The sequence below is a fragment of the Puma concolor genome, chromosome B3 (assembly GCF_028749965.1).
Source record: "Puma concolor isolate L17-30 chromosome B3, mPumCon1.1.hap2, whole genome shotgun sequence".
Lineage (NCBI taxonomy): Eukaryota > Metazoa > Chordata > Mammalia > Carnivora > Felidae > Puma > Puma concolor.
Genome location: NC_141672.1, coordinates 93,299,639 through 93,324,331, shown reverse-complemented (window position 1 = coordinate 93,324,331; position 24,693 = coordinate 93,299,639). Strand labels below are relative to the sequence as shown.

The following is a 24,693-nucleotide window of genomic DNA, read 5'->3' as shown; positions in this document are numbered from 1 at the left end:
TACTTCCTCCATAGTTACAATGAGTATTTGATGCTGTTGTTGGTTCTTTTTGTCAAAACTCCAGTGCTGTTGGGATGAAAACACCCTTTAAAACTGTTCAAGGGTTCCTTGGGTGGCTCAGTCAGTTAAGCAACTGACTCTTGATTTTTGGCTCAGGTCCTGCGTTGGGCTCAGTGCTGGGAAAGTGTGCTTGGGATTCTCTTTCTCCTTCCTCTCTGCCCCTCCCCCACTTGCACATGCTCACTCTCACTCTCAAAATGAATAAATCAACTTAAAAAAAAGACTGTTCAAATAGAACAATTCTTCTGAAACAACCATATTATGGCTGCTAACCTCAAAGAAGGATGTGTCAAATTATATCAGAGCAGTTGAGAATATTGTTGGATGTCAGCATTGGAGAGGGAAGGCTTAGTTGGCTCGTCTTAGGTAATTATGTATCATCTCAGCTTCTCATCAGCAAAACCAAACTCATAGAACTGACTTTGTGGGGTTTCTGTGAAGACCAAATGAAATCGTCTCTATTTAATTTAGAGCCATGCTTGGTCTTCTATAATTGTTTTTTGACAAATAGCTAATAACTAAATATATAAATAAATAACAACACTCCAGCACATTGTGGAATGCTTCAGTAAACTGTTTTCAGGATTACATTAATCCTTATTAGTTGACAAAATGGGTGGAATTATTATAACCCAATGCTCTTCAAAAGAACTATGGGGAAATGTAAAGTGTTTGCAGACTTTTCTGAGGCTAGTTTCTGTGGATGTAAACAAATCCCAGGGAAATTGTTTTTTATTGCTGATGTCCTAATTTGGATGGACTATGCTAGACCTTGAAAAGAGAAATGACAGAATTAATTTATAGGCACTTAAAAAATGAATCAGGCCAGCACTATTTCTATCTCATTTTGTTGCCAGTATTTTCAGCACTCAAGACCAGGGTCAGTTCTCAGCAGCTGAAGAAGATTTAGCAGCAGCGTGGGTATCCATCAATCACACATGTGATATTGTGATTTATAAGAAATACGTATTTGGTCATTCAGACGACCAAAATATATTTCTCTCATATATTTGGTCTTCAGCCACAGTTACTGACTCATGCTCCCAAAACCCTTGGAATTTCCTAAGAATTGAGAGTGATGAAGGCATCTTTTGTTATGTTAACAAAGCGACTTTTGGACCCTACCTAAGAACAAACCCTGTAATTAGAGGGTTAGAACTTTCAGTCCCACCCCTGACCTCTAGGAAGGGGAGACGCACTGGAGGTTGAATAAATTGGTCATTGATTTATTTGATCATGCCTGTGTAATGAAGCCTCCATAAAACCCAAAAGAACCTTTCTGGGTTCAGAACCTATCTAGTTTGGTCTCAGTAAAGGGGGATTTGCTGGAATGGCCCTGGCTCACAAAAGCATTTGGTTTGCGAAGAGAAAGGATGAAAGGAACTTGGTATCTGGGTGGCCACGCGGTCAGATTAGAAAGGCAACAGAAATGTGGGTGCTAAAGGTATACCCACATAAGGTATAACCCTGTGGAAATCACTCTGAAAATTTGAAAGGTGCATGAAAGTAGCAGCCTATAAGACGAACTCCCATTTTGGAAGGCAATTGAAATAGGTAAGTAGCTATCCCTGTGTGCTCCTTTGAGATGGCTACCTGGGTTCATGGAATGAGTGGACATGAGGGTCTGGAGCAATGCAAAGATGGGCTGAATCTAGACACACTCTTCTTGTATCCCCAGAAGCACAAAAATGCCAATAAGAACTATTCTATCTGCCAACAAGAGAGACAGAGACTACAGAGGGCTATGTGGCAGATTCCCTAGTAGGAAGGTCCTGACCAAAGCTGGCAAGAAATATTGATGCTGGTAGTCTTTGGGGCCTAAAAGTGGGTCCTGACAGGAGTATTCACTGCCTCTGCAATGGGCTTTGCTTCTCTGGGATTAGATGCAAATGCTCAAAATACTACACAAGAACAGGAGCCAAAGATATTGCACTGATTTGGATTGCTGACCATTTCTCCAGACCAAGGAACACATTTTACGGTCCTTGATATCTAGCAATAGGCAGAAAGAGAAGTTTGATAGAGAATCGGAGTGGGCAATTGAAATATTGGTTATCGAAAATGGGGGAAGATAAGGGCGCTAAGGGTTGGCCTATAAGCCTTCACCAGTGTGTGCTCACCCTGAACATGAGGCGTCCTGAAGAAGTGTCCCCCAACTAAATAGCTTTCTGTTTTCTGGTGGATCTGGGGAAGAGTGGGAGGGGGAAGGTGTTGGTATTCTTTCTTCCTCACATCACCTCAACTTTGTTGTTTTGTGCCCTTGCTAGATGTAGCGGTCAAAGGACCGGGGCTGCAGCCACAAGGGCTGGAAGCAGGGAGGATTGCTAAGGAATGGTTGTCTTCAACCTTTGTGTCACAATCCCTAAGGGTCTGGTGGGATAAGATGCACCGTCACCCCGTCTGCCAAATTGAGATTAACAGTCAATTCAGCCATATTGTTTGTGGTAAAAATCACTCACTAGTTGTGCACCTGTATGACCTTAGACTGTGTGATCAGGAACGGACTGAAGGCGGGCTATTGCTAGTATTGCTGCCTGCATGCAATGTAGCTCAGCACTGTGGACTAGGTAGTTAGTTACTAATGAACTGAATGAGAGTCTAGTAATGTGCCAGTATCTTTTAACTTCTATGATTGTTTTGCTACCAGGGGTACGTGTTTGAAGACCAGGAGGTGGGCTGCTGCAATGTTGTGATTTATAAAAAAATAGATATTTGGTTTTCATCCATAGTTCCTGCCTCAAAAGACTGCTCCCAAAAGTTCCTGCTCCCCAAAGCAGGAAATTCCTACCTGTAGAGCTTGATAAAGTTGTCTTTTGTCATTTTAATGAGGTACATTTTGGGCCCCAACTGTAGAGGGCTGCTGGTTGCCAAGGGAACAAACCATGTGATTAGAAGGCGGGAACTTTCAGTCTCACCCACAGGTCTCCAGAGAAAGGAGGGAGGGCTGGAAGCTGAATCAATTGCCAAAGGTCATGATGTAATCAACAATGCCTATGTGATGAAGCCTCTGTTAAAAAACAAAAAGCTGGAATTTGGAGAGCTGGGAGAGTGGCATGTCTGGAGAGGGCATACCTCATACCTTGCTTCATGTTTCTCTCTTCCCTCTGGCCGTTCCTGAGTTATATCCTTTTGTAATAAACTAGTAATCTAGGAAGTAAAATGTTTCTCTGAGTTCTGTGAGCCACTCTACCAAATTAATTGAACCCAAGAAGGAGGTCATGGGAAACTTTGATTTATACAGCCAGTTGGTCAGAAGTATAGGTAACAGCCCAGCCTTATGACTGCTATCTGAAACCCAAGAAGAGGGTTGTTGGAACTCCCAATCTGTAACCAGTTAGTCAGAAGCATAATAATCTGGGCTTGCAAATGGCATCTGAGGTCAGTTGGGGATGGGGAGGGCAGTCTGGGTGCTGATGCTATCTTTGGGTAGATAGTGTCAGAATTACTTGCTGTTGGGGGAACTGCACCCCCCATCCCCTGCCAGCTCCCCTCCCACACATTGGAATTGTGAACCCAATTCTGGACTGAATACCAATTTACACATTCATAATAGCTACTGTATTATATTTCACAGCAAAGAGCGATTCACTTGTCTGCTGATGATGTTTCAAAGTAATTCCACAAGTGGCCTAGTGGAAGTCATTATTATAAATATTCTATGAAGTCACTTAATGAAGATTATTTTGAAGTAGCAATCTAAATTTTAATGCAGTTGCTTCTGCAAGGCTAGAAAAGTTATTTATTTATTTACCACTCCCAAGACAATTTTTTTTTTTATAAAAAAATTTTTTTTTTCAACGTTTATTTATTTTTGGGACAGAGAGAGACAGAGCATGAACGGGGGAGGGGCAGAGAGAGAGGGAGACACAGAATCGGAAACAGGCTCCAGGCTCTGAGCCATCAGCCCAGAGCCCGACGCGGGGCTCGAACTCACGGACCGCGAGATCGTGACCTGGCTGAAGTCGGACGCCTAACCGACTGCGCCACCCAGGCGCCCCATCAAGACAATTTTTTATAAACAAAATTCTTGATGAATTTATTCTTTTAGTCAAGGTATAGTTTGGAAATGTGAAAACAAAAAACAAAAAACAACAAAAAAAAGATCTTATGTGGATCCTGAGAAACTTAACAGGATCCCATGGGGGGGCGGGGAGGAGGAGGAAAAAAAAAAGAGGTTAGAGTGGGAGAGAGCCAAAGCATAAGAAACTCTAAAAACTGAGAACAAACTGAGGGCTGATGGGGGGTGGGAGGGAGGGGAGGGTGGGTGATGGATATTGAGGAGGGCACCTGTTGGGATGAGCACTGGGTGTTGTATGGAAACCAATTTGACAATAAATTTCATATATTTAAAAAAAAGGAAATGTGAAAACAAAAAGAAAAAAATTTTTTTGACTTTTCTATTTTCCAGGAAGAGAAATTTTCAAGGTGGGACAGAGTACCTTGAATTTAAAATTTCTTAGTGTTAATATAATTAACATAATCTATGTACGTCGTCTAATTAAAGGTTCACTACTGGCACAAGGATGAACAAATAGATTATCACAACATTTAAGAGTTTGGAAGCAGAGGCACATACATATATATAAGAATTTAGTATATGAAAATTGATTAACTTTCTGAAAAAGTAGCACTGAATTCTATAGCAAAACAAATTCTTAGTGAAAGAAAGAAAGAAATGTAAAAAAAAAAAAAAAAGAAACTACACGTAACAGAAATTATGATAATTTCTCTGACCTGGGGATAAAAATTTCTTTCTAAGTGTAAAACCAAAAGGAGAATCATAAAGGAAAATATTTATAAATTTACTTAAAAATATGTACACTTCAATGTGATAAACAAATTACAAAAACAAACAGCAAACTATGAAAAAGCATGTGATATAGAAATATTAGAAAAAGGGTTAATATCCTTATATTAAAATAATGTCTTGGAAATCAGTAAGAAAAAGACAAATACCCTCCTGTCAGAACATGGGCAAAAAAGCACAAAAGGAAAACCACAAATTGCAGTAAGCATGAAATGTTTACAACTTCACAAATAATTGGATAAATACAAATTTTACAAAATGACATTCCATTTTAAAGCAATTAACAGACATTTTAAATGATATTATTCATGGTTTTCTGGAATGGAAGTTATCCCACATTCTGGAGGTATAAGTTGGCACACCCTTTCTGTGAAGTGCTTTTGGTAATGTATAAAATAAAGCTTAAAATATGCATAGCTCTGCATCTTTATCAATAAACAATCAGAGAGGTTTGCAAAGATCTTGTACATGTATGGGCATAACATTGCTTAGGATAAAAAAATTAAAAAAACACAAATGTTCAATGAGATTAATAATTTTTAAAATTATGATAAATTTTTACTGGGTACCTACTATGTATAAAACCCAGTGTTAGGATCTTAAATCATTTGGAAAATCATGCTACCATTAAAAATCATGTTTTTGAAGAGTATTTAATAATATGGGGAAATGTGTAGAATAAAATATATGAGGAAAAAGTGTGTACCTTTGAGTGTACTTCAAACTGTATATATAGCAAGATCTAAAAGGTCAAAAGAAAATACACCAAATGGTAACTGTGGGGGTCTCTGGGTGATGAAAATGTAGTGATTTTACTTTTTTCTTCTATTTTTCTTGCATTTCATCAATCTGAGTAAAAATACGATGTGAAAGTAATTTAATCTCTATTATAGAAAAATATTGATGTCAATGTAAAATGGAATGTCAGTATAAAAATGTATATATTTATACTACTTAAGTTAAATAATAATAATAACAAACATGCTTACCTGTTCTATAAATTTTTTTCTTTAAACAAATATGTGTTGAGAGCCTCTGCTCTTTCCAGGTCCTGTTTTAGGTCTTAAGGGTACCGCTATGGTGCAGTGAACAAGAGAGAGAAGGACTAGCATTTCAGTGGGGTTGGGGAGCAGGGGCCATGGGAAAAAGGAGAGTTAATATTCTAGCTCTCTCTCTCTGGGAAGTAATGCCAGCAATCTGTGTGTGTGTGTGTGTGTGTGTGTGTGTGTGTGTGTGTGTGCATGTATGTGCATGTGAGATGGGGGGAGAGGATGCAGTTTCTGTGCAATCCTGTGAGTATGCAGTAGGAAACCAAATCCTTAACTTTAAACTTCTCTGAAATGAGCGCGTTCAACCAATGAAACTAACCAATCAAGAGACAGACTGGAAACTTCTGCTGGCCTTTTGCTTATATGGCCTGAATCATCACTGATATCCTGATTTTAGGGACTGGTATACTGATGAAAGGGATATGCTCAGAATTGTGGACAATGTACCTGGCCGAGGGGATGGAACAGAGGGGCTTAGCCTGGCAGATCTTATTTTCAGAAACCTGAAAGTGAGCTTAACTTTTAATAACTGAATTTACAATTATCTGATGCCTGAGGTCACTTTACATAGGACGCAGGACTTATTTATTTATTGGTTCATAAACATCAGTTACTTTCCTTACTGGCAGAAGGCTGAAAAAGGAAGTAGGGAGGAAGATAGTCCTTAATGTCATTTGTTTACCATCTACCTTTAAAAACAATTACAATTTTAGAGTAAAACAGAAAAAAAAAGTTTTTGAAAGCATAAAATGGCAAGCATTAGGAGTCTCTTGTATTAGGGGTACACACCAAGTGCATATATGTGGAAACTTGGAACAGTTTAGAACGAACTGCCAGCCAGGTAGTACAGCAGACAAAGAGTTTCTGGAGATAGTCAGTGTAATAAAAATTGCTGGGTACTCATTTAAAGATGCTCTGCTGCACGTGAACCACCAAGAAAAACCACATGCAGGCCAGTTCCAGAAGGTAGGGGCCCCACAACACAGAAGACCATCTCTGCAACCAGCTGAGATGGACAGAATTGTTGCTGAGCTGTTTTAAAGACAGCCACGTGGGGTGCGTGGGTGGCTCAGTTGGTTAAGCGTCTGATTTCAGTTCAGGTCATGATTTCACAGTTCCTGAGTTCGAGCCCAGCATCAGGCTCTGTGCTGACAGCTCAGAGCCTGGAGCCTGCTTCTGATTCTGTGTCTCCCTCTCCTTCTGTCCCTCCCCTACACACACTCGGTCTCTCTCTGTCTCTCTCTCTCTCAAAAATAAATAAACATTAAAAAAAAATTAAAGACAGCTACGTATTTGTGGCACAATTAATTTGGAAGATGATGGGGGAGATTTCCAGCCACTTACATTCGCTGATGATTTCCAGGGAGGGTAGGAAGTACTCATCACAGACAATAGACACGGCCATGAACATGTACAGGATAATTAGGAAGTAGATTACAATGCCTCCATCTGTGCGCTCCTGTTTTGTGAAAAACCCTTCAGGAAATTCCAGGGATGGAGGTACAATGCATTGGGTGCTATTTCCTGGTAAGAAAAAGAGGGAGAAAGTTTGAAATATGTTGGTGTCACTCGTTCCAAGCCCACAAGGAGAGATTTCTCAACAAAACTCTTAAGTGTGGGGTAACAGTGGAATTTCAAGAACCCTGGTGAAAATGTATAAAACACTTTTGAATATGATGCAGCTGTAAAGTTTAAAAAAAAATAACCTTTGGGACCCGAAAGAGGTGCTTTAATGAAATAAGCTGATGATAGCAAAAGAACTACAGGAAGAAAAATTATGAAATCATTCTTCCTTGTCTGCTTTCTTTCTAGAAGGGAATTTTGAACCCCTCTTCCTCCTCAAAGAGACATTATGTCTCTGATGAGAAAGATTTCTAATATCTGTACAGTTTCATTTTCCCATCTCAGAGCCCAAAGTTGTCCACAGACCTGTGAAGAATCCTCCACTGTTGCAGAGAATTTCCAAGACGAAAGAAGATTTTTTTTTTCATGATGAAGTCTCTAACAATAAAAAACTAGAGACCCGCCTGTTTTATGCTGTCTGTGAATTATCTCTGAGCTATCTTTGAGAACTTATTCGAGGCATCAAAAGTGCTAAAAGTCAGAGGAGGAAGCATAAGCCGAAGTGAGTCAAGTGAGAATTTTCCTCTCTTTGTCCCTTTCATCCGTATGTGACAACAGCAGCAGGGGCAGCTGACCCCAGTGTCCACCTACCTGTGGCCCTCGGGAGACGACGGGGCAAGGGTGCACCTGAAGAAGGCAAGTGTGCGGTGGCCCAGAGGACGCCGAGGAGCAGAGCCCTTCTTGCCCACCGTTGGCCCCCTTCGGTCTGCATTTCTGCCGTGCTCTCACTGCAGTGTGCCGCTTTGGGAAGGGGGAAAGGGAGGACTAAGCTGGATCATGTGAGGAGTCTCCTTCCTGTTAGCTGCCCTGCTGAGAACACATCTCAGCAAGGCCTGTGCAAGGGGGTGGGGTGTAAAAGGAACCAGACAAGCTTCTCTGATCAGAAGCCCCAAGCTCCAGAGAGGCTGGAGGAGGTGGGGGGTGGGGTGGGGTGGGGAATAGACAATTCTTGTACAGCTGTAGTCCCTGAGGACAGATCCGGGCAGCATTCTCTCTAAAGCACGGTTTTATTTACTGGTCTTCATAGTGGCTGTGTTTTTGACTTTTCTCTAGATTTGGAAAGGTCTGAGTTTGCAACTGCTTCTGTCTCCCTCACTTCTAGAAGTTGCCAGGACTGGTGTTGTGGGAGTTCCCTGGCTAGACTGGCAGCTTGTTATATTTGTTTTTGGCCTGTCCTCATCTTCTCCAATTAGAGCTAGAGGCAGAAAGGTGACTTCGGAGACTATTGGAATAATCTAGTGGAAACATGATGGTGGCTTGAGCCAGAGCAGTGGCAATGGGGCTGGAGAGAAGTGGACAGCTTCCACGACTATTGGGGAGACATGGTGGATGCTCTGTGATCACTGATTAGCTCTGCTGGGGATTCTAAAAAGCAAGGTTGACAAGCCAGGGGATTTCAAATATAGACTGCTGTCTTCCCTATCCTCTCATTGAGCGTGCTTGTCAAGGTGTTAAGAACTTGGGGCAGTAACATGTGAAGTAATATGTGCCTAACAGCACAGGTTCTGAAGCCAGACCACATAGTTTGAGTCCTAGCACTGCTACTTACTAGTTATGTGTCCTTGGGTAAGTTATTTAACCTCTCTGCTCCTCAGTTCCACTATCTGTAAAAAAGGAAGGTTAGAACCACTTCACTTCTGTGGTGAGGATTACATAAATGAATGCACGTAATCTGCTTAGAGCCGTCTCTGCCACATGGTTAATGTTATCTGTCTATCGTCTATGTTATAATTATTATTATTTTTTTTTCAACGTTTTTTTATTTATTTTTGGGACAGAGAGAGACAGAGCATGAACGGGGGAGGGGCAGAGAGAGAGGGAGACACAGAATCGGAAACAGGCTCCAGGCTCTGAGCCATCAGCCCAGAGCCTGACGCGGGGCTCGAACTCACGGACCGCGAGATCGTGACCTGGCTGAAGTCGGACGCTTAACCGACTGCGCCACCCAGGCGCCCCTGTTATAATTATTAATGTATCACTCTCGATTAAGAGAAAAGCTTCTTGGCCAAAGGGCTTCTTCTTTTTAGGTTTTGCAACTCTCACGGTTCCTTTGCTTTGCAGAAAAAATATAAAAATTGATGTGCTTGCTAAGTTTTAGATTTAGAAACTGCATTTTTCTGGTGGAAAGGAGTTAAGTTGCTTCCGGATGTTTATGATGTTAGATTGGTAAAAATTCTCAAATGCCCTTTCGTTCTGCTGGGAATGGTAGCCGTTATAAACCTCTCTGACACTGTCATTTCTAGGAACTGTCTATCCAGATGTGTGGTGTGGTTGTGAGGTTGGGATGATGAGTCACCAAGTGTAGCCCAGAACAGAGCAGAGGCTCAGCGAACAGTGTTCTGGCTGCTGACTGCCACAGGAGGTGGCGCCCTGGACCACTGGATCATAGCCTCAGTGCCAGCAGTGGCTAAGGCCAGGGGTAGAGGTCACTTTTGTGCTGAGTGGAAGTGACTTATGAGCCTTTCCTCTCCAAAATGCAGTAGTTCAACCAATTATAAGACTAAACATTATAAACAAACAAAATAGTACAAAAATTCAAACCCACAGTAAGTATTTCCAGTGCAAAATATTAATCCAGGAAAGAGCAAATATTCAAAGATACAAGCCAATTACAATGGAATAGGAGTGCCTTGCACAGAGTAGGTACTTTTTTTTAATTTTATTTTTAAAATTTACATCCAAATTAGTTAGCATATAGTGCAACAATGATTTCAGTAGATTCCTTAATGCCTCGTACCTATTTAGCCCAACTCCCCTCCCACAACCCCTCCAGTAACCCTCTGTTTGTTCTCCATATTTAAGAGTCTCTTATGTTTTGTCCCCCTCCCTGTTTTTATACTATGTTTGCTTCCTTTCCCTTATGTTCATCTGTTCTGCGTCTTAAAGTCCTCATATGAGTGAAGTCATATATTTGTCTTTCTCTGACTAATTTTGCTTAGCATAATACCCTCTACTTCCAGCCATGTAGTTGCAAATGACAAGATTACATTCTTTTTGATTGCCGAGTAATACTCCATTGTTGTGTGTGTGTGTGTGTGTGTGTGTGTGTGTGTATACCACATCTTTATCCATTCACCCATTGATGGACATTGGGCTCTTTCCATACTTTGGCTATTGTTAATAGTGCTGCTATAAACATTGGGGTGCATATGTCCCTTTGAAACAGCATACCTGTATCCCTTGGATAAATAGCTAGTGGTGCAATTGCTGGGTCGTAGGCTAGTTCTATTTTTAGTTTTTTGAGGAACCTCCAAAGTGTTTTCCAGAGTGACTGCACCAACTTGCATTCCTACCAGCAGGGCAAAAGAGATCCTCTTTCTCTGCATCCTCACCAACATCTGAGTTGTTAATGTTAGCCATTCTGACAGGTTGTGAGGTGGTATTTCATTGTGGCTTTGATTGTATTTCCCTGATGATGAGTGATGTTGAGCATTTTTTCATGTGTTGGTTGGCCATGTGGATGTCCAACTTTTTTGGAGAAGGGTCTATTCATGTATTTTGCCCATTTCCTCACTGGATTATTTGTTTTTTGGGTGTTGAGTTCGATAAGTTCTTTATAGATTTTGGTTACTAACCCTTTATCTGATATGTCGTTTGCAAATATTTTCTCCCATTCCGTCGGTTGCCTTTTAGTTTTGCTGATTGTTTCCTTCACTGTGCAGAAGCTTTTTATTTTGATGAGGTCCCAATAGGGGCGCCTGGGTGGCGCAGTCGGTTAAGCGTCCGACTTCAGCCAGGTCACGATCTCGCGGTCCGTGAGTTCGAGCCCTGCGTCGGGCTCTGGGCTGATGGCTCAGAGCCTGGAGCCTGTTTCCGATTCTGTGTCTCCCTCTCTCTCTGCCCCTCCCCCGTTCATGCTCTGTCTCTCTCTGTCCCAAAAATAAATAAACGTTGAAAAAAAAATTAAAAAAAAAAATGATGAGGTCCCAATAGTTCATTTTTGCTTTTGTTTCCCTTGTCTCCAGAGATGTGTTCAGTAAGAAATTGCTGCGGACAATATCAAAGAGGTTTTTGCCTGCTTTCTCCTCAAGGATTTTGATGGCTTCCTGTCTTACATTGAGGTCTTTCATCCACTTTGAGTTTATTTTTGTGTATGGTGTAAGAAAGTGGTCCAGGTTCATTCTTCTGCATGTCGCTGTCCAGTTTTCCCAGCACCGCTTGCTGAAGAGACTGTCTTTATTCCACTGGATATTCTTTCCTGCTTTGTCAAAGATTAGTTGGCCATACGTTTGTGGGTCCATGTCTGGGTTCTCTATTCTGTTCCATTGATCTAAGGGTCTGTTCTTGTGCCAGTGCAATACTGTCTTGATGATTACAGCTTTGTAGGATAGCTTGAAGTCTGGGATTGTGATGCCTCCTGCTTTGGTTTTCTTTTTCAAGATTGCTTTGGCTATTCAGGGTCTTTTCTGGTTCCATACAAATTTTAGGATTGTTTGTTCTAGCTCTGTGAAGAACGCTGGTGTTATTTTGATAGGGATTGCATTGAATATGTAGATTTCATTGGGTAGTATCAACATTTTAACAATATTTGTTCTTCCTGTCCAGGAGCATGGAATCCTTTTTCATTTTATTGTGTCTTTTTCAATTTCTTTCATAAGCTTTCTATAGTTTTCAGTGTATAGATTTTTCACCTCTTTGGTTAGATTTATTCCTAGGTATTTTATGGTTTTGGGGGCAATTGTAAATGGGATCTATTCCTTGATTTCTCTTTCTGTTGCTTCATTGTTGGTGTATAGGAATGCAACTGATTTCCGTGCATTGATTTTATATCCTTCAAATTTGCTGAATTCATGAATCAGTGCTAGCAGTTTTTTGGTGGAATCTTTTGGGTTTTCCATGTGGAGTATCATGTCCTCTGCAAAGAGTGAAAATTTAAACTCCTCCTGGCTGATTTGGATGCCTTTTATTTCTTTGTGTTGTCTGATTGCAGAGGCTAAGACTTCCGATACTATGTTGGATAACAGTGGTGAGAGTGGACATCCCTGTTTTGTTCCTGATCTTAGGGAGAAAGCTCTCAGTTTTTCCACATTGAGGATGAGATTAGCATTGGGTCTTTCGTATATGGTCTTTCATATATGGGGCTTTCGTATATGATATCGAGGTATGATCCTTCTGTCCCTACTTTCTTGAGGGTTTTTATCAAGAAACGATGCTGTATTTTGTCAAATGCTTTCTCTGCATCTATTGAGAAGATCATGTGGTTCTTGTCCTTTCTTTTATTGATGTGATGAATCACATTGATTGCTTTGTGGATATTGAACGAGCCCTGCATCACAGGTATAAATCCCACTTGGTTGTGGTGAATAATTTTTGTAATGTATTGTTGGATCCAGCTGACTGATATCTTGTTGAGGATTTTTGCATCCATGTTCATCAGGGAAATTGATCTATAGTTATCCTTTTTAGTGAGGTCTTTATCTGGTTTTGAAATCAAGGTAATGCTGGCTTCATAGAAAGAGTTTGGAAGTTTTCCTTCCATTTCTATTTTTTGGAACAGCTTCAAGAGAATAGGTGTTAACTCTTCCTTAAATGTTTGGTAGAATTCCCCTGGAAAGCCATCTGGCCCTGGACTCTTGTTTTTTGGCAGATTTTTGATTACTAATTTGATTTCCTTACTGGTTATGGGTCTGTTCAAATTTTCTATTTCTTCCTGTTTCAGTTTTGGTAGCGTATATGTTTCTAGGAATTTGTCCATTTCTTCCTGATTACCCATTTTACTGGCATATAATTGCTCATAATATTCTCTTATTATTGTTTGTATTTCTGCTGTGTTGAGTGTGATCTCTCCTCTTTCATTCTTGATTTTATTTATTTGGGTCCTTTCCTTTTTCTTTTTGATCAAACTGGCTAGTGGTTTATCAATTTTGTTAATTCTTTCAAAGCACCAGCTTCTGGTTTCATTGATCTGTTCTACTATTTTTTTGGTTTTGACATTAATTTATGCTCTAATCTTTATTATTTCCTGTCTTTTGCTGGTTTTGGGTTTTATTTGATGTTCCTTTTCTACCTCATTAAGGTGTAAGTTTAGGTTGTGTATCTGAGATCTTTCTTCCTTCTTTAGGAAGGCCTGAATTGCTATATATTTCCCCTCTTATGACTGCCTTTCCCACATCCCAGAGGTTTTGGGTTGTGGTGTTATCATTTTCATTGGCTTCCATATACTTTTTAACTTCCTCTTTAACTTCTCGGTTAGCCCATTCATTCTTTAGTAAGATGTTCTTCAGTCTCCAAGTATTTGTTAACTTTGCAAATTTTTTCTTGTCATTGATTTCGAGAGTCATAGAATTGTGGTCTGAAAATACACACGGTATGGTCTCAATCTTTTTGTACTTGTTGAGGGCTGATTTGTTCCTAGTATGTGGTATATTCTGGAGAACATTCTATGTGCACTGGAGAAGAATGTATATTCTGCTGTTTTAGGATGTATATTCTGCTGATTTAGGAAATGTTCTGAATATATCTGTTAAGTCCATCTTGTCCACTGTGTCATTAAAAGCCATTGTTTCCTTGTTGATTTTTTGATTAGATGATCTGTCCATTGCTATGAGTGGGGTGTTGAAGTCCCCTACTATGATGGTATTACTATCAATGAGTTTCTTTATGTTTGTGATTAATTTTTTTATTTGGGTACCTCCACATTTGGCGCATGAATGTTTACAATTGTTAGGTTTTCTTGGTGGATAGACCCCTTAATTATGATATAATGCTCTTCTTCATCTCATGATATAATCTTTATTTTAAAGTCTAGATTGTCTGATACAAGTATGGCTACTCCAGCTTTCTTTTGTCAACCATTAGCATAATAGATGTTTCTCTGTCCCTTACTTTCAATCTGAAGGTGTCTTTAGGTCTGAAGTGGGTCTCTTGTAAACAGTGTATAGTTGGATCTTGTTTTCTTATCCATTCTGTCACCCTATATCTTTTGATTGGAGCATTTAGTCCATTGAGATTTAGAGTGAGTACTGAAAGATATGAATGTATTGCCATTATGTTGCTTGTAGAGTTGGAGTTTCTGGTGGTGTTCTCTGGTCCTTTCTAGTCTTTGTTGCTTTTGGTATTTATTTATTTATTTATTTTTGTTTGTTTGTTTGTTTGTTTTTCATCGTTTCTCCCCTCAGAGAGTCCCCCTTAAAATTTCTTGCAGGGCTGGTTTAGTGGTCACAAACTCCTTTAATTTTTGTTTGTCTGGGCAACTTTTTATCTCTCCTTCTATTTTGAATAACAGCCTTGCTGGATAATTATTGGCTGCATATTTTTCTAATTTAGCACATTGACTATATCTTGCCACTCCTCTCTGGCCTGCCAAGTTTCTGTGGAAAGGTCTGCTGCAAACCTGATCTGTCTTCCCTTGTAGGTTAAGGACTTCTTTTCCCTTGTTGCTTTCATAATTCTCTCCTTGCCTGAGTATTTTGTGAATTTGATTATGATATGCCTTGTGGATGGCCAGTTTTTGGCAAATGTAATGGGAGTCCTCTGTGCTTCCTGGATTTGATGTCTGTGTCTTTACCCAGGTCAATAAAATTTTCCTCTATGATTTGCTCACATAACCCTTCTACCCCTATTTCTCTCTCTTCGTCTTTTGGGACCCCTATGATTCTGATGTTGTTCCTTCTTAATGAATCACTGATTTCTCTAATTCTTAAATCATGATCTTTTGCTTAATCTCCCTCTTTTTTTCTGCTTCATTATTCTCTATAAGTTTCTCCTGTATGTCACTGATTCTCTGTTCTGCCTTGTTCATCCAAGCCACCGTGGCATCCATCCGTGTTTGCAGCTCAGTTATAGCATTTTTTATTTCATCCTGACTAGCTTTTACTTTTTTATGTCCACAGAAAGGGATTCTAATCTATTTTTGACTCCAGCTGGTATTCTTATTATTGTGATTCTAAATTCTGGTTCAGACATCTTGCTTGTATCTGTGTGGATTAAGTCCCTGGCTGTCGTTTCTTCCTGCTCTTTCTTTTGGGGTCAATTCCTTCATTTCATCATTTTGAAGGGAGCAAAAGAATTAATGATGTAAAAAAAATTAAAAAAATTAAAATTAAAAAAATTAAAATTAAAAAATTAAAATTAAAAAATTAAAAACAAGCACACACACACAAAAAAATCGATAAATGATGCTAGATCCTAGGTGTGTTTTGGTCTGGGTGTTGAAAGGGGTTTGACAGATTAGAGAAAAAGGGAAAGAAAAAAAAAGGAAATCGTTTGAAAATTTGAAAAAATGAATACACTGAAGTAGACTAAAATGAAATGATGGAAGTAAAATAGAATTTGAAAAAATTTACACAAAAGTAAAAAGTATAGTAGGGAAAAAGGAAAATATTTTTAATAAAAATTGAAAATAAAGATGAGTTTTATCTCTTTCTGATTCAAGAAAAAGAAAAGAAATGAAAAAGAGAAAAAAAGAAAGAAAGAAAATTGAATAGATGGACTGGTGAACAGACTGCAGTATGTCTGAAATTACTTGGTTTTCCTCTAGAAGTCAAACCATGAAGTGCTTTATAGTCCATAAACTAAGCAGGCGGAGAGACTTGTGTTCCTGAAGAACAAGGTTGGCCCAGTTGGGCGGGGCTTAGTGTAATGGTTCCGTTCTCCACTAGATGGCGCTGCCTAGCTTACTGGGGTAGGTTGTTGTGGTGCTTGTAGGCGTGTATGCGCATGCCCGGGAAAAGTGAAAATGGCGTCACCCAGATATCGAGCCTCTAGTATTGGAATTCCGTTTTCCCCAATCAACAATCGCTCACCCGTCCTTTGTCTTCGGCTTCTGTCCACTCCCCGCTTTTACAGAGTCCGTGACCAAGCCCCAGGCAGCACCTTCCTCCTGAGGTTTGTCTCAGATGTGGCTGTTTTTCTCTGCCCCTTACTTCTGAGGGACTGCATCTTTGACCCGTTCTGCCACTCTGAGCATGGTCTCACTGAGTAATGGACGGGTGCCGGCCACACCCAGGAACATTTGCGGGACCGTGCTGCTGCCGAAGTCCAGAGACTGCGGCCAGGTGCCAGCCCGCCCCAGAAAAAGTTCGCGAGATAGTGTAGCAGCAGCGCCTCAGGGATTATGTAAAATCACAACACACATCTGGCACCAGGCTTTTCCCTTAACGACCTTATTCCAGCACCAGCAAATGTGGTTGTTCTCCCGGGTCCACTGGGGCCTTGCCTTTGGGGCACCCACACAGCCGCTACCAGGTGTCCTTCCAGCAGGGGAACCGCCTCTCCCCGTGTGGCCTGAAGAACCCCGGACTCCACTCTGCTCCTGGGGATTCGCCCTTCCCACCAGAGCACCGCCAGGTATGGAGCTGCGGCGTTTCGGACTCTGTACTCCCCCTGTTTATAGTCTTAATGGAATTTAAACCCTCTTCTTTCTCCTTTCTCCCTTTTTAGTTCAGTTCCTGTGGCTGTTTCCAATTTTCCACTTTCTCTCCAGCTGCTTTTGGGGAGGGGTGCGTTTTCCCATATTTTCCCCGCCATCTCCGTCCTCTCTCCGCCCACAAAAGCACCTCCCTGCCCTCAGGGCTTCTTTCTCCCCAAGTTCACATCTCCACGCCACATACCTGCTGAATTCTGTGGTTCAGGTTGTGCAGATTGTTGTGTTAATCCTCTAATCAGTTTTCTAGGTGTGCAGGATGGTTTAGTGTTGGTCTGGCTGTATTTCATGGATGTGAGACACACAAAAAACTTCCATGCTGTTCCGCCATGTTGGCTGCTCCCCTCATAGTAGGTACTTAATAAACATTTGCTGTTCGATTACGTTGTAATGATTCTTAAAAACACATTCCCAGAAATTTCTCTGAACAAACTATAAAATAAAATATGAATGTACCAAGGAAAAAGAATTTAGAAGGCTAATTAGATTTGCTTTATACATTTATTCTTCATTTTTCAAAAGGATCTTAAAAAAAGCTTTGTATTGTAAAAAGAAACACAGATAAAACCACAGGAAATAAATGTAGAGTTTATGGTTATATTATTCTCGTTATTTTATAATAGGGGACTCTTTTGTAAACACCCCTGATCAAGAAATAGAACTTTGCCAACCATCCCAGAAGCTCCTTCATATGCCTCAATCCCCTCTCTTCCTTTTCTCTAAAAGTAAACAGCTACCGACTTCCATAGTGATCACTTTCTGTGTGTGTGCATTTTTAATCGTTTATCACCCACTCCTAAATGGGGGACACTATAATTTAGCCTTAGGGAAAAAAAAGACTTTTAAGTTTCTTTTCGTTTACAGATTTCTCCTCTTCCTTTTTCTTTTCTTTATAATTAATCTGTTGGAAAACCCCAGGACACTGGATCTGTCCTGATTTTTTTGAGTGTGTCCTACAGTATAGCTCAATATGTGCTTCCGTTACCTTTGCTTTTGTTAATTGGCAGCTGGGTGCAGAGGCTTGACCAGACTGGGTTCTGTCCAACTGGCAAGACCAAACAGGGTAGGTGGTATGATCTTTCCTCAGAAAGCTCATGAAGTCTGCTTGTCTTTCCTTTTGTGATGTTAGCAGCTATTCCCTCCTTAGAGATTGCAAAACAGCCACGTTCTCATTCTATAGTTTCTTCTTCACTTGTTACTTGGAATATTTTACAGTGAGACGATTTCTATCATCTACTCTTGGGGTACCCAGTTTATATAGAAAAGATAAGATATGTGACTGATCCTTTTCCTCTACTGAACACTTCTCAAGTTAATTGGCTCTCAATTTTCTTCCAAAAATAACCAACTAGATTTTAAAAAGTTATTATGAATCAATGTATTTAAATATATTTGATGGATTCCATTTGCAACTATTATCTTTTTTGAATTTCAAATTGTCTCATCGTTAGCTGGTGGGAGCTTTATCTTTAGGCTGGCTTCTGAGAGCCTTTGACATGACCTTTAGTTTTTGATAGCTTTTTTTTATTACCTGACATAAAAGAGATGTTCCAGGCTCTTATACATAAAACCAGTCATTTATCCAAAATGCCTCATTTTCTTTAAGTGGAAAGTATGTGTAAGTAAGTGGATTATGATCTAAGAATCTGGGTTGCTAGGAATGCTCATTGTTACTAGATCATTCATTGTTTGCAATCCTCCCTGCCCCATCCCCACCATATCTCTTAATAAAATGACTCATGAGTTCATATTCATACTTTCCATACAAAGGTCCTATTTCCGAGGACATAGGGGATGGTAGAATTAGAATATCTAGTGTTTTGTAATTACTTATTTACTGGTCCAAAATTATATATATGAGTCTCAAAATAATGAAATTGATTCTACCACCACTAATATAATTACTGAAAAAAGTTAAAAATTTTTGCTTCTACCCTACTCCTCTTCTGAGAGCTAAAACCTATCTGCATTGCCTGAGCATACAGTCATTAAATGACTCCCTTTAACCCCTATTTAGACTTGGTACTACAAGTAACAACATTATAAATGTTTGCCATCATTCTAAGCTTGATGTTTCTCTAGACTTTTTGATGCTTTCTACTGAATCCCTTGGAAGAACTCATGGGAACAGTGTTCCTTAAGTTCTTTCACGTCACAATGATTTGTCAATGGTTTTTATACTTGAAAGTCAGCTATGCTGGATATAAAATCACCGGCTCACATTTTTCCCCCTTGAGTATCTTAAACACGTTACTCTGTTTTCTTATGGCAGAAAACGTTGTTGACAAGCTGATAATTATAAAAGTTTCTTCTCCTTAGAAGTCATTTGTTCTTTTTTTCCTAGATACCCTGACTTTTTTTCTTTTTCCTTAAAGTTCAGTAATTTTACTAGAATATATCATAGCGTTGGTCATTTTAAGTCAATAATCTCAGGTATGCAATGTCCTCTTTCAATATGTAGTTTCAAATCTGTTTCAGGAAAGTTTTATTGAATTATAGTTTTCTGTATTGGTTCTGTTTTCTTTCTTTGGAGCTTTTTCTTTCAGGGACTTCCATTATTTCTTTGTTGGATATTCTTTGGATATCTTCAATATTGTTACTTGGTCATAAATCTTTTTTATCTTTTTCTTCATTTCTTTTTGATTTAAAAATTTTTCATTCTTTTCTTTCTATTTCTTTTAAGATACTATGTGTTGTGTTTTTTGCCCCTGTGTTCCCTCTAGTTTCAAACTCAATTTTTCAAAAATTTTTCTTTTATATCTAGTATTTCCAGATCACTACAACCTCATTGGTGAATTTTTTTCTTTCTAATTCTGATTTATGCTGTTCTTATCTTGTATGATTTTCTTCATGTCTTTTAGATTTCATTATAATTTGATCTCTTGTGTGGTCATGTCTTCCTGGCATGCTACCCATGTCTGAAGCAGTGCTATTTCTGCCCCTATTCTCTTTAATTCTTTTAGTCACTTTGTGTGGGATTTGACCTCCACATCATTCTTTTTGTCATTTTTATGTGAAACTAATTTTTCCTAAACTGTTTTTAATGTTTATTTATTTATTTTTGAGAGAGAGAGAAAGAGAGTGAGCAGGGGATGGGCAGAGAGAGAGGGAGACAGAAGCAGAATATTTTGAATAGAAGCAGGGACTCGAACTCATGAACTGTGAGGTCATGACCTGAGCCAAAACCAAGAGTCCAATGCTTAACCAACTGAGCCACTCAGGTGCCTCTAATTTTTCCTAAACTTTAAGAAGAAGGTGTTGTTAAGTGTAGCTTCTTTCAGTCTGCAGAGATCGCTCTTCTATTGTTTTCTTGTAGTGTTCAAACATATCATGGCTTGCTCTCTCAAATTAACTGGTTCTGTTCTCCACTCCTACTTTTATTGGGGCCTTTTCTTTCCCTTTTCTCCTACTGTCTCTATCTGGTTAGCTTTTATTCCATGACCAGAAGTTTCAACATGTGGTTCAAATCTCTGTGTGTCAGCCCTATCCTAGAAGGGAGTCCTGCTTGATCAGTTTTGAGAGTTCATATGTATCGAACTTTATTCTGACCCCATGGACTCAACTACTGTCGGACTGAGTCAAACCATTTTTGGTTTTAACTCCCATTCACAAAGAGTCCTGTTGTACTTTATCAAACTTTTATTGCTATTTTGGGGTGTCTTACTGTTAGGTTAGTTAGATTCCCTATGCCTTCCCTGTCCTTTTCCTACATAGAAGCTGATACTGTGCATATTTGGTGGCCTATTTGGTGTCATGAGGGTTCTTTGTCCCCACTCATTTATATTTGGGGCTGGTGGTGATGATAGCTTGACACTTTTATTTTATTTTATTTTTTTGAGAGAGCAAGAGTGAGGGAGGAGCAGAGAGAGAGGAAGAGAGAGAATCCCAAGCAGGCTCCACACTGTCAGCTCAGAGCCTGATGTGGGACTTGAACTCACAAACTGTGAGATCATGACCTAAGCTGAAGTCAGATGTTTAACTGACTGAGCCACCCAGGTGCCCTGACACAATTTTATTTTAAATGTTGTTAATGGGTCTTTATTATCTAGTTGCTTTGTTTGTTTCTAAGTGGAGATTTGGAAAGATTGAGAAAGTGTGCCACTCCTGTCTCTTGAAACACCTTTTTTTTTTTAAACCAAAGGAATCCATGGTTGTATTTTTTTAACCAGAATTTTTTTTAGCACACTGAACATATGGTTTACTTGACAAAGATTCTATTTACATACAACCAGTAGGAAACTCATCTATTATGTAAAGTTGCACACAGCTAAACTGTTACTGAGGTTCACACTGTGCAAGCAAAACAAAACTGTGAACCTATTGGATGTTTGATCTTGGGACAATCTTCGGGCTTCTTGTGCTCATTTGTAATATGAAAGGCCTGGACTGGATATGTTCTTAATTCTTCTTATTAGCACTTGCTAGTATTCCACATTATTAGACTCTGAGTGGTGGTTTGTACTCAGAATGGAAATTAAAATAAATAAACAAATAGAGAACCTCCAAAATAAGCTGTCTTGAAAATGTTTTGAATAGTTCTCACTGAGTTGGACCCACACAGCAGTGAATGAGACCAACCTAATTTGGACCTCACAATAAGGTCCAATACCTACTTACTTAAGTAACCCATTAAAATCAGTACAGAGGTGCTTATTGAGCTGTGAGAGAGAGAAGGAAAGAGAGAGAGACTGGGAGAGAGAGAGAGACCGAAGGGAACTCTGTGCTGACAGCATAGAGCCCAACGTGGGGCTCAAACTCATGAACCATGAGATCATGACCTGAGCTGAAGTTGGACATTGGACACTTAACTAACTGAGCCACCCAGGCGCCCCCATAAGGAATTTCACAGTGACTTTTCCTTGACAACATCCATGGGACCTCATAAGAATACACAAGGTCTTTTATCTCATCCAAAGGCCATTTGGTCTGTTGTCTAAGCATTTGTCTGAAGTGTCCCCAAGCCGAGCAGCTCAATTAGCTCTCCAGCTCCACCTGCTGATTCTTCAAACACAGTTGGGCTCTCCAACTTCCTATTGGAGGAAATATGGAAAAATCTATTAGAAGACCTGTGAAATCTGTCATTTGAAAAGATATTTTGATTCTCTTCCATAGAATGAAAGCTAGCGATGTCTGCCACCCCCTGGCTTTTAGTATCTGCACCTTTAAGTGAAAGCTTTCATAGGCTTCCCCTATTACTGTGAGGACAGAGGAAGAGAACAAAGCAGATGGTTAAGGCTGCCCCCATACTCTGACTCCAGCTTGTTGATAGGACTTTTTTATTTTTTAACTTTTCACGCATAGGTAGTATATACACACATATAATTTATGCATGCATATATTTTGAAAAATGCATATATTTTGGCATTGCCTTTTGCAGTTTAAACATGCAGAATCAAGTCCCACAGGTAACCCTTAACAAGGTGAGGGATTGACTGTCACCATGTTCAGAACAATCTGGAAAGGTTGGGGCAGAGTGAGTGTTGAAATGTGAGTGCATTGTCAGAGGGAGGCTTCAGTGTCTCAGTTGCTGGCATCTATATGTGATCCTCCCTCAGGCTGCTTGCTTATGGGAGTAGCCTGGGAATCCTCAGTGAGAATTAGTCGAAACATTTTCAATTCCTAGAAGGTCTTCACCGTCTTCTCAAAATTTGTATTTCCCCCCCTCTCACTGGAGGGCATATTCCAATTCTGTGAGTACTAAGGAGGAGTTCAAGGTTTTCAGATCACCTATTATTTAAAAAACTACTTTGGAGTGAAAATAATTTTAGAATTAACTAAACCTCAGTTAACTCTCCCCTTCTTCATTCTTTCTGAAGTATACTAAGTGGGGATAATACCACATGCGTTTTAGGCTATGTGATGACAGACCTAAAATATAAATATTTGTCCCCTTCCCCTCTGCACTGCAACTCCATAGGAGCACATTCTATGTTAGCAGAACTTGGCAGAGTGCTTAGCTCTCAGTGCAATCGAATGTGTCAGGTAGGCTATCAGCTGGGGAACAAAATGGTGAGGGATTTTCATTAGCTGTATTTACACAGATTTCAATTTTGCTTTTAGTCTGCTTCTTCATACTTAATTGAGGTAGCCTTTCTTTGTCTTTGTCCTCATACTCCAAAGAAAAGCCTTTCCTGAGTGTCTCAGTACTTGGTGGTTGAATGAATGATCTGGAAAAAGGCCTGCCTTGGCCTGACTTTGCATTTCCTCCTCCAGCTCTATTTCACTGAGGTGTTCAGAAGGGATGGCAAGTGAGACAAGAAGTAGAGGGGACCTGACTAAAATATGCTGGAGTGTGGAGATTTATTTTCTTCACTTTAATATAATAAACCCCCTCAGGGTCTGACTTAGCACCATCATTTTTCCTTAGTCTGCTCTCTGAAGGCTGCCAACACGACGTGAAGAGATTGATGCCTCCTTTACTATAAATAATCGGGACGAAGGCATTTATCAGGGATTCTTCAAAATTTGCTGGCCTTAGAGCTTCTCCCGTAGGCTGGGAACTCAAGAGCCCTAGGGTGAGGTCTAGAGCTCATGAGAACTGAACATAAGAGAATCTGGCCCTGAAGAGAGAAAGCCAGTCAGTGCTTTGTATTTCTCTCCATGCTGGGATAGGCCGTGCATATCATACCATGAGCTTTGAAGTCCTTCCTTAGCACACAGAGAAGGAGGTTGTCCTAGCTCTATTGTGTGTGGTGGTGGGAGTTTGGAGCTAGAGGAGAAGTAGGGAAGTGGACCCAAAAGATCAACCACTGTAATAAGAGTAGCTTAGTGAACCATGCCCATGCCGTCCAGGGCTGCTGCTGGGACTGTGGCTGTGGTCAGTCTTTGTCAATCAGTCTCTAGAAGGCATGGTCTGCACAAGTCTCTGTGAAAAGGGTCCTTGCTTTCCATACCACTGGGCTACTTGTTCTGCTCTGTCTTTGACTAGATAGTCCCAAGGAACTCGAAAAATATTACCGTTTTCTAGAACCTAAGGACACACATATCACGCTGTTTTTCCTTCTCTGCCTCTTTTTCCAGTTCTTCTCCAAGCTGGAAGGTCTCCCATGTGTTTCCCAGATCCCCTTCAAGGGAGGAGTGTTGCCCCAGCGCTGTGGGTGGCCTCCAGCCGATGACCTCCACCTCTTAGCCCCTTGAGGAGCTGCCTGAGCAGCAGAGGGCCACCTCACCTGAGATCACATTACTCCCAGGACAGCCCACATCCAAATAAGGCTGGGATGTAGAAGCCTAAACATTTTAGCCTGGCATAGACAACTCTGACGATTAGTGCTCATTTCAGAGTTTCTCACTGGTTTGGTTGTGGCTACATTCACCTGCTTCGAAGTTTAACTTCTTCCACCCCCACATCCTACTTCCTCCTTTTCCTCTCACAGATGCTAACTCCCAGTAAACATCTGACACCCCAACTGCATCTCAGTGACAGCTTCAGAGACACCTACCTATCTATGCAGACTCTTACCTGCCTTGTAGCTTGGGAGAAATCTACTCTTGGTATATAACGGTGGATTTTAGATTTTAGAAATTGCTTTTTTTCCTTCAACTCATCTTGGCTTTCAAAAATGTTGTTGTCTAAGGGTAGAAAAAAACAAGCTGAATTTGAAACTCAAAGCTGAGGAATGGCTTCTTTGTTCTAGGCTGTGTCTACCCCGAAGGGCAGAAAAAAAATGAGTTGAATTTGAAACTCAAAGTTGAGGAATCACTTCTTTGTCCAGGCTGTGTCTATCCTTTCCTTGAAGCCATGCATGCCATTGATTCCATGGATGAGTGGTCAGTCACAGGGCAAGAGGAAA

The 24,693-nt window shown here is 40.2% G+C and overlaps 1 protein-coding gene across 1 annotated transcript in view; it reads right to left on the bottom strand.

The window, feature by feature from the left end:
- Positions 1-8,291, bottom strand: part of SLC24A5 (solute carrier family 24 member 5) — a 30,132-nt gene extending 21,841 nt beyond the window's left edge. The window contains exons 1-2 of the mRNA XM_025919842.2: positions 8,131-8,291; positions 7,261-7,440 (exon numbers count right to left, since the gene is read on the bottom strand). Of these exons, the coding sequence (XP_025775627.1) occupies positions 7,261-7,440; positions 8,131-8,251 (301 nt within the window). The 5' untranslated portion in view covers positions 8,252-8,291. The remainder of the gene's footprint in view (positions 1-7,260; positions 7,441-8,130) is intronic.
- Between the last annotated feature and the right edge of the window lie 16,402 nt (positions 8,292-24,693).